The sequence below is a fragment of the Thalassophryne amazonica genome, chromosome 6 (assembly GCF_902500255.1).
Source record: "Thalassophryne amazonica chromosome 6, fThaAma1.1, whole genome shotgun sequence".
NCBI lineage: Eukaryota > Metazoa > Chordata > Actinopteri > Batrachoidiformes > Batrachoididae > Thalassophryne > Thalassophryne amazonica.
In genome coordinates this window covers 50750835-50761869 of record NC_047108.1, presented here as the reverse complement: position 1 = coordinate 50761869, position 11035 = coordinate 50750835, and the positions used below count along the sequence as shown (strand labels likewise).

At 42.3% G+C, this 11035-nt stretch overlaps 1 protein-coding gene across 1 annotated transcript in view; it reads right to left on the bottom strand.

The window, feature by feature from the left end:
- Positions 1-4179: 4179 nt before the first annotated feature.
- Positions 4180-11035, bottom strand: part of LOC117512175 (kelch domain-containing protein 8B-like) — a 686860-nt gene continuing 680004 nt past the window's right edge. The window contains exon 5 of the mRNA XM_034172165.1: positions 4180-4459. Within this exon, the coding sequence (XP_034028056.1) occupies positions 4263-4459 (197 nt within the window). The 3' untranslated portion in view covers positions 4180-4262. The remainder of the gene's footprint in view (positions 4460-11035) is intronic.

Below are 11035 nucleotides of genomic sequence, written 5' to 3'. Positions count from 1 at the left end.
TTTGATTTACATTGAATTTGGCACACATATAGGGATGCGTTCTGAATTGCAGCATAGTGTTCATTCCAGCAAGACTCACAAATCAGCATCTGATTAAATCAGCTAATTGAATCCAGCCATGCATCCTAAATTCTAAATAGCTGTCACACATTAACATCGTGCAATAATACAGTGCAGAGTTCACTGTTAAAAGCTTATCGTTTTACTCACCTCTTTCTGTTTGCAGTCTGCCAAAGCTCTCTCCACCACCCCATCACCACAAGTTGGTCCCAGCCACAGAGGAAGGGTTCCACTTCCCGCCTCTTTCATGGTGGGATTCGAGAGATGCTCTGTTCATCCTACTGCCACGACAGGGACCAAGGCCAAACTGAACACTGAACTTTATAGCAAGTTGTGTAATAAACTCCTTTTCTCTAAACAGCTGTGTCTACTGGTAGAACTGCCCTGCAAGGGGACATTTGTCAAAGGTCAATCATTACAGTCAAGGTCTGTCTGCCTCTCTATTTGTTGGACCACTCCTCCCAGGTACTGTTGCTGATTTGTACCAAACTTGATATGCTAATGGAAAAAATTTACGAGGTCTGTTAGAAAAGTATCCGACCTTTTTATTTTTTCAAAAACTACACTCAACAAAAATATAAACGCAACACTTTTGGTTTTGCTCCCATTTTGTATGAGATGAACTCAAAGATCTAAAACTTTTTCCACATACACAATATCACCATTTCCCTCAAATATTGTTCACAGACCAGTCTAAATCTGTGATACTGAGCACTTCTCCTTTGCTGAGATAATCCATCCCACCTCACAGGTGTGCCATATCAGGATGCTGATTAGACACCATGATTAGTGCACAGGTGTGCCTTAGACTGCCCACAATAAAAGGCCACTCTGAAAGGTGCAGTTTTATCACACAGCACAATGCCAGAGATGTCGCAAGATTTGAGGGAGCATGCAATTGGGATACTGACAGCAGCAATGTCAACCAGAGCTGTTGCTCGTGTATTGAATGTTCATTTCTCTACCATAAGCCGTCTCCAAAGTCGTTTCAGAGAATTTGGCAGTACATCCAACCAGCCTCACAACTGCAGACCACGTGTAACCACACCAGCCCAGGACCTCCACATCCAGCATGTTCACCTCCAAGATCGTCTGAGACCAGCCACTCCGACAGCTGCTGGAACAATCGCTTTGCATAACTAAAGAATTTTTGCACAAACTGTCAGAAACCGTCTCAGGGAAGCTCATCTGCAGGCTCGTCGTCCTCATCGGGGTCTCGACCTGACTCCAGTTCGGCGTCGTAACCGACTTGAGTGGGCAAATGCTCACATTCGCTGGCGTTCGGCACGTTGGAGAGGTGTTCTCTTCACGGATGATGCGAAGGAGATGTGTTGCACTGCATGAGGCAAATGGTGGTCACACCAGATACTGACTGGTATCCCCCCCCCAATAAAACAAAACTGCACCTTTCAGAGTGGCCTTTTATTGTGGGCAGTCTAAGGCACACCTGTGCACTAATCATGGTGTCTAATCAGCATCCTGATATGGCACACCTGTGAGGTGGGATGGATTATCTCAGCAAAGGAGAAGTGCTCACTATCACAGATTTCGACTGGTTTGTGAACAATATTTGAGGGAAATGGTGATATTGTGTATGTGGAAAAAGTTTTAGATGTTTGAGTTCATCTCATACAAAATGGGAGCAAAACCAAAAGTGTTGCGTTTATATTTTTGTTGAGTATATATGGATTTGAATCATGGGCGCTTGCATCAGCCAAGCTTGAACCGTTGTGTGCATGCGTGAGTTTTTTCATGCCTGTCGGTTGCGTCATTCGCCTGTAGGCAGGCTTTGAGTGAGCACTGGTCCACGCCCCTCGCCGGATTTTCATTGTCAGGGAAATGGCTGAGTGATTGGAGCAGTGCTGAATCAAATTTTTCCAGAAACTGTGAGAGACAGCCAGGTGGAAACCATTCGGAAGATTCAGACGGCTTTCGGTGAGGATACTCTGGGTGTCACACAGATTAAGGAGCATTACAACTGGATTAAAGATGGCCCACAGCGACGAGGGCGTGCCGCACTCCGAGTGGCCATCGACAGGCTGAAACGACCAGATCATTTCCAAAGTGAACGCTGTGTTGATCCGGGACGTCGTCTGACTACCAGAGAAATTGCAGAAGAGGTGGACATCAGCACTTTTGCGGCACATTCCACTGTTACAGGAGATTTTGTAATGAAAGACGTGTGGAGGAATTTGCGCATCGGGACGGAGCCGCAATGGCACACAACAAAAAGCACGTCCATGTTGGAAACCACTTGGAAGATTCAGACGGCTTTCGGTGGCTTTTCAGTCGAGTGAGTATCTGAGAAACTGTGTAACAGCTGGGCATGTCACAACTTGTCCTGTGAAACTTCCAACATGGACGTGCTTTTTATTGTGCGCCATTGCGGCTCCGTCCCGACATGCGAATTCCTCCGCACGTCTTTCATTACAAAATCTCCTGTAACAGTGGAATGTGCCGCAAAAGTGCTGATGTCCACCTCTTCTGCAATTTCTCTGGTAGTCAGACGACGTCCCGGATCAACACAGCGTTCACTTTGGAAATGATCTGGTCGTTTCAGCCTGTCGATGGCCGCTCAGAGCGCGGCGCGCCCTCCGCCGCTGTGGGCCATCTTTAATCCGGTTATAATGCTCCTTAATCTGTGTGACGCACAGAGTATCCTCACCGAAAGCCATCTGAATCTTCCGAATGGTTTCCACCTGGCTGTCTCTCACAGTTTCTGGAAAAATTTGATTCAGCACTGCTCCAATCGCTCAGCCATTTCCCTGACAATGAAAATCCGGCGAGGGGCGTGGACCAGTGCTCACTCAAAGCCTGCCCACAGGCGAATGATGCAACCGACAGGCGTGAAAAAACTCACGCATGCGCAGGAAGGTTCAAGCTTGGCTGATGCAAGCGCACATGATTCAAATCCATATAGTTTTTTAAAAAATAAAAAGGTCGGATAGTTTTCTAACAGACCTCGTATATTTTTCCTTTGATTGTCTTTTTTTTTTTTTTTAACCAAATGTGGTACACACTTCTCTGGATTCCAGAATTGCCGTAGTAAAGTCAACTAGACGCCAAACATTTGGATGAACGTCAAAGCTATTGTGGTCAAATGTCAGATGACCATAGCCATTACTGTATTTGTGCCCATCAGTACTGTTATCATGTTCTACAGTGCTTACGCAGGGTGCCACAATGTTGTACAATGCTCCAAAATGTTGCCTGGTATCATCACCTCAGTCCATTTTATCAATCTGACATCAGATTGAGGAAAACAAAACAAAACACACACACGAAAAAAAAAACAAAAAACTGTCATATACATCAAGAGGAATAGCAGATGATTTATGTGTCCGGATGCTTCAGTGCAGCAGCGATCATTAACTTTGCATCATCTCCCTGTGTGCTATAGTCTATCTGTTTAAGCTCGGTGATTGATCGGCTCTGTGCTGATGCTGCAGCGGTGGCTGGGAGATGTCTGACAATAGTGTAGCTGAAACACAGTCGATTTTGCTGTAATTCAAAGGAAAAAACAGTGACTGTGTTCAACATCAGCCGAACCCTGACTGGTGTCTGATACTGGATGGATGTCCGGCTTAACAGCTGCTTGCGTAGCTTGTGGTGCAGAAGGATGTGAATGCTGTGAGAGCAGCTGCTTGCAGGGCTACTTTAAATTCTGCACATTTACAACACTGCTAAAAAGAGAAAATGAATTAAATGAAAATGTCAGAATTTAACAAAAGCGTTGTAGAAAAGTGTCCACATGTTCTGCCACAGCAGCAGAAGAGAGCTGTGCTGCTGCACAGAAGAGAAACAGATATGGCCCTACGTTCCTTTAATAACCAGAAAGGTACCCTGCTTTTATATTCTGAAAAATGCTCAAAAGTTCAAAGGCATGTTTTTGTTTCTCTCTCTTTTTTTAAAGTGTCTGTTTTTTTGCTCTTTCTTGTCTTGCACTGATTCCCCAGAGAAGAAAAGCTGTCGGTTTTCTGTTCTTGTAAAGTTACAGTTTGTTTGACAGTTGTTCATCTTGTATTTGTGCAGCTCTGTCAAAAACAGCAGCTCCTGTTTGAAAAGATTTAACAACTTTAGAAAAGATTTGCTCAAATCTAAATGCCGAACAGGATTCCGTCAGTCGGACACAGAGGTTTATACACATCCAGGAATTTAACATCACTGCAGATTGTTTTGATGACGGTGACTGTGTGCATGTGTCACACTGTTTCCTGTAAGCAGAGCGCTTCCACAGCATTACTGGGGCCCTGGGCGACTCCACCGATGACAAAGAGCATGCTGGGTGTTTGCAGGAGTGCAGAAGAGCAGCGTGCGGTCGCCATGGACGCCATGTACTCCCAACGCTGTTTCACTGGGTTATAGCTCTCCACTGTTCCCAATGGTGACGGTTCATTCCCTGCAAAGTAACAGACCATATAAGGATGAAAGAATGTCTATGTCAAGTGGTGCAAGAGCAAATAATTTGATTAAATTCTAGAAAAAAATGTACACAAGCATTTGTTGGCATAATTCAGTTTCCCGACCTACACACCAACTATATATATGACTAGGGATGGGTATTGATAAGATTTTATCGATATCGATGCCATTATCGATTCTGCTTATCGATCCAATTCCTTATCGATTCCCTTATCGATACCTCATGAATTTTGTACTAAAAGTAGGCTTTACAGGTTTTCTATGTATTTCATTGAGTCTTAAAGTAAATAAATATGAAATTGGTCACTGTATCCTTGATCTCTGGACATAAATAAAAATAAACAAAACGGTGTTTCACTTTGAAGTTATTAATTCAGACTGGATTCTATCATTCTAACTTGACTCGTCAGAGAGCCGCGCAGCGTTTGGATCTGTGTGAACGGAACGGAGGACAATTCTCGTTTCTTTCTCGCAACAAGACAGGAGTCCCAGTTAGTAACTTTAATCCTCACAAAAGCAACTCACGATTGACATATTTAGGGATGAAAGTGGTGAAAAACAAAAATAGCTGAAACCCAAAATTACCCCCCAACACCACCTGCATGAAAATGTTTCAATTCTAGAAGCTCTGATATGCAATCTGGGACTATTCCAGACAATAAACTGGAGTGAGTGCAGCATCCATTTAGTGAGAGAAAAAAAAACTTTCCTTATTCAAATTAATTCCAGTAGTATTCTGCTCTTACTAGGATGCAGCAGTTTTCTAGTTTGGCAGATAGTTCTGGAGGAAATCACTGAAGAAATTAACACATTGAAAATATGGTTTGACCAAAAGAAACTGTCATTAAACGTAAATAAGACAGGGATGAAATGGAGGTGTGAGAGTCACTAGGTGTTCACAGAAAACACTTATTTATTTCTGTATGTATGTATGTATTTATTTATTTATGCATGTTCATTGTTAGTTGCATTTCTATTTTCTGTTGTGTTTCTATTCAGGTTCTTTTTGTCTCTTTGTCTAAAATTGTATATAATAATCATTACATTATTAATATATAAACAAAAATAAATTTAAGAAATATTACAATTTGAAAACAAATGCACCCGAACGTGATGACACCTGCAACTGCTTAATGTTAACTTTTAACATTGAAAATGCCATAGACATGCTAACGCATTAGCATCGCTCCCGTTTTTAAGTTATAAAATACATCTATCAACTGTTTCAGAAGACCATAACAGGTCGGTTTAACATAGAAAAGGTAAATAATACTCACAGACGTATGCTCTTTAGGGTTTTAGCAGGGGAAAATTAAGCGAAAGAAAGAAAGAATAAACAAAGCAATAGGTCGAAGCATTGCTTCAATCTGCGAACCACTGCTTCGATTGGTTCAAGGTTCAAAGCAAAGCCGCGCTGCAGAAAAGTTGATTACGGACCCGCTGCAGGGGTCCGTAATCAACACAGAACACAGTAAAAAAAAGGCATGCAAAATTGGACTAAATACTCCGCGAGACTCCGAGGCCACGACAGGTGAACAGCGTTATAGCGAGGGACCACTGTATTCTCTTTTCACATGTCAATAATTCTTGACGTGGATATTTGCTCGCTCAATTAATAAGACACGCCTAATCTGTCAGATTTCTTTATTTTTTAAATGTATTTCTGTATTTATTTTATTGTGAACCGAATGGAGACGACAAAACCTTGTTGCAGCACGGGCAAATTAAGGGAATGACGAAACTACAGTTGTTATTATCAATTTCATAGTCTAAAACGATCACACCACATGAAGTTAAGCTCAGCGCTGCTCTGGCTCCAGGCTCGAAGTCTGGAGAAAAAGGCGAGCAGCGCTTTCTTTGCAGTAACGCTGTGGCCACAGATCGTGCTCCATAACAATCCCACAAAGGCGGGATTTGTATTGATTATTATGTATGTATGCATTGATTTGTATAATGGCACCGTTTATCATGTTGATCATCTTCATTTTTATGTGGATTCCAGCGCTGGTTCATTTTGGTGTATAATTTACGCCACCTCTCGACCTGGTGTATATTTTCAGCGCAGCGTACGCCAACGACCACATTGATAAATGCCAAGTAGCGCAGCCGTTTTGGCGTACACCACATATACGCTCAAACATTGCCGTACGCAACGTTGATACATGAGGTCCAGATGCTGTGGGCGGTCTTTAAACCGGCTGGAGCACTCCTTAATCTGTGTAATCCCCATAAAATTGTCCCTGAAAGCCATATTAATTTTCAGAATGGTGTCCACCTGGAGGTCTCTCACAGTTTCAGGAAAAAATTGAGCTCCAAATCATTCCGCCATTTCCTTAACAACGAGAGGGGTGGACCAGTGCTCACTCAACGCCTGCTCACAGGCGAATGACGCAACCGACAGGCATGAAAAAACTCACACATACGCACCAAGGTTCAAGCTTGGCTGATGCAATCACACGTGATTCAAATCCATATGCTTTTTGAAAAAAATAAAAAGGTCTGATACTTTTCTAACAGACCTCGTATACATATACAGCAAAAGTTTGGACACACATTCCTGAATGGGATATATAGGCACAGCAAATCATAATTATTAAATACCAGTGTTCAGATGAGGTCTGGAAATATGTAGTATATATGTAGTAACCAGCCAGGCAGACAACTGGTCCTTCCCTAATTATCACAAGTGAACATGGACATCCCCTTGGCCTTTCCCACTTGCTGGTGTCCTCAACACTGTGAGCTGGATCACGCACAGAGCAACTCACCATATGGCCAAGAAGTTGCATTTGATGTTCCATCTAGGGCTGAAACAATTACTCAAGTAACTTGAATAATTCAATTACAAAAAGTGTTTGAGGCAAATTCTGTTCCTCGAAGCTTCGTTTAACATTGTAGTACATATTCCAGGCCTGTGTATGGCACTGCAATGTCCCCAGAAAAAAAAACAGAAGAATACTAGAGCATGCCCATAAAACATGTAAATACTAATCAAATTAGTGCCTAAAGCTACCACTTTCCAACGTGACACACAGAGTAAGCCTTTTAAGAGAAAGAGGGTCTCCACTGATCATCTGAAATAGACTGACTGCGCATTTAAAGCGAAGCTGTGTTTGTCTATTATTAAAAAAACACGGTCTGCTCTATGTTGGGAGTGACTTGACCCGGGGGCCGGCTGCTGCATCTCTCATGACCCGATGTGAAAGACTCAGCACTCCCCTCACACCGGGTGAGTCACAGCTCCATCCCCAGCTGCACTGACAAACAGTTTCTGAAAGATCCTCTCATCAAAAGTCCACTCTTTCTTCTGTGTTTTGCTCAGACTCACACAGAGTGTTTCGCTTTTTAATTTTTGCTTATTTGGGCAACACACAATGCCTCACAAACACTGTAACATGAATAAAATAATAATAATAATAATATTAATAATAAACTGACTGTGAGGCTTGCATGTTCAACCTCAAGCTGCAATGCATCTGGTGAATTGCAGAGAAAGAAGGGTAAAAAAAAGAAAGAAAATAAAATAATGCAGGGACCCAGCCCACCAACCTTAAAAAAAAGTAAAATTTTACAAGTTGGAGAAAAAACAAAACAGAAACCACATTCCATCGCCATTTCAGCAAAATGTTGAGATTTTGGCACAGCTATTTTGCTGACCAAAATCAAATTCCTTGTCTAAGACCTGGTTCATGGAACCAGGGGTGGGTCAGCCATTGCTGAAAATGCCTGCTGTGACAGATGTATTTCAGGGCCAGAGGGCCCATTCTGGTACAGCACAATTTCTGAACCAATGTCGGATGTTTCTGGAGTGATACAAATATGACTTGAATAAAATGCTTCAAAGGAGAGCAAATGAGTGTGAAGATAAAAAAGCCAAGGCAAAGCACTTTATTCTCATGATTGTGAGGCTTTAAGACTGTTTTTGTTTGACAAACAAAATGATTTTTCTTTTATTTCTGAGTGAAATGCAGAACAGCTTTGCTCAGTGGTGAAATGCAGTTTTTGTGGGGTCAACACAGCAGAAAGCAGCCAGACCACTTCAGAGACATGTGAGTCGACATGAAGCCTGGCCAAGACACTGGTTCTGGGTCACAATCAATCTTATGCTTTAAAAGTATTTTCTACTTGAAGGGTTCAGATGCTAGTCCCTTTTTTTTAAATGGAGAAAAACGCTTTTTAAAAATGGGGACAAAAAGGAAAACATCAGTTAAATATTAAATATCATTAAAAAATAAGTGGTTTTAGAGCTACTGTTTTTTGTTTTTTTTTGCAGCTGAATCCTTCAATTGCATTTGTGGGAACAGCTTAATTATCTCCCATCAATCATGTGGCCAAAAGTGGGATGTAGAACTGTACTCTGTGCATCCATGTACATGTGTACATGATAACCCATAAGTTGGAGAGGAAATGGCATCTCACTAATTTAGAAGATCTTCACTTAGCCTGGAAAAAGAGTCTGTTGCTCTATAAAAAAGCCCTCCGTAAAGCTAGGACATCTTACTACTCATCACTAATTGAAGAAAATAAGAACAACCCCAGGTTTCTTTTCGGCACTGTAGCCAGGCTGACAAAGAGTCAGAGCTCTATTAAGCCGAGTATTCCTTTAACTTTAACTAGTAATGACTTCATGACTTTCTTTGCTAATAAATGTTTAACTATTAGAGAAAAAATTACTCATAACCATCCCAAAGACATATCGTTATCTTTGGCTGCTTTCAGTAATTCTGGTATTTGATTAGACTCTTTCTCTCCGATTGTTCTGTCTGAGTTATTTTCATTAGTTACTTCCTCCAAACCATCAACATGTCTATTAGACCCCATTCCTACCAGGCTGCTCAAGGAAGCCCTACCATTAATTAATGCTTCGATCTTAAATATGATCAATCTATCTTTATTAGTTGGCTATGTACCACAGGCTTTTAAGGTGGCAGTAATTAAACCATTACTTAAAAAGCCATCACTTGACGTAGCTATCTTAGCTAATTATAGGCCAATCTCCAACCTTCCTTTTCTCTCAAAAATTCTTGAAAGGGTAGTTGTAAAACAGCTAACTGATCATCTGCAGAGGAATGGTCTATTTGAAGAGTTTCAGTCAGGTTTTAGAATTCATCATAGTACAGAAACAGCATTAGTGAAGGTTACAAATGATCTTCTTATGGCCTCAGACAGTGGACCCATCTCTGTGCTCGTCCTGTTAGACCTCAGTGCAGCTTTTGATACTGTTGACTATAAAATTTTATTACAGAGATTAGAGCATGCCATAGGTATTAAAGGCACTGCGCTGCAATGGTTTGAATCATATTTATCTATACTCAACAAAAATATAAACTCAACACTTTTGGTTTTGCTCCCATTTTGTATGAGATGAACTCAAAAATCTAAAACTTTTTCCACATACACAGTATCACCATTTCCCTCAAATATTGTTCACAAACCAGTCTAAATCTGTGATAGTGAGCAGTTCTCCTTTGCTGAGATAATCCATCCCACCTCACAGATGTGCCATATCAAGATGCTGATTAGACACCATGATTAGTGCACAGGTGTGCCTTAGACTGCCCACAATAAAAGGCCACTCTGAAAGGTGCAGTTTTATCACACAGCACAATGCCACAGATGTCGCAAGATTTGAGGGAGCGTGCAATTGGCATGCTGACAGCAGGAATGTCAACCAGAGCTGTTGCTCGTGTATTGAATGTTGATTTCTCTACAATAAGCCATCTCCAAAGGCGTTTCAGAGAATTTGGCAGTACATCCAAGCCTCACAACCGCAGACCACATGTAACCACACCAGCCCAGGACCTCCACATCCAGCATGTTCACCTCCAAGATCGTCTGAGACCAGCCACTCGGACAGCTGCTGAAACAATCGGTTTGCATAACCAAAGAATTTCTGCACAAACTGTCAGAAACCGTCTCAGGGAAGCTCATCTGCATGCTCGTTGTCCTCATCGGGGTCTCGACCTGACTCCAGTTCGCCGTCGTAACCGACTTGAGTGGGCAAATGCTCACATTCGCTGGTGTTTGGCATGTTGGAGAGGTGTTCTCTTCACGGATGAATCCCGGTTCACACTGTCCAGGGCAGATGGCAGACAGCGTGTGTGGCGTCATGTGTGTGAGCGGTTTTCTTATGTCAATGTTGTGGATCGAGTGGCCCATGGTGACGGTGGGGTTATGGTATGGGCAGGCATCTGTTATGGACGAAGAACACAGGTGCATTTTATTGATGGCATTTTGAATGCACAGAGATACCGTGAGGAGATCCTGAGGCCCACTGTTGTGCCATACATCCAAGAACATCACCTCATGTTGCAGCAGGATAATGCACGGCCCCATGTTGCAAGGATCTGTACACAATTCTTGGAAGCTGAAAATGTCCCAGTTCTTGCATGGCCGGCATACTCACCGGACATGTCACCCATTGAGCATGTTTGGGATGCTCTGGACCGGCGTATACGACAGCGTGTACCAGTTCCTGCCAATATCCAGCAATTTCGCACAGCCATTGAAGAGGAGTGGACCAACATTCCACAGGCCACAATTGACAACCTGA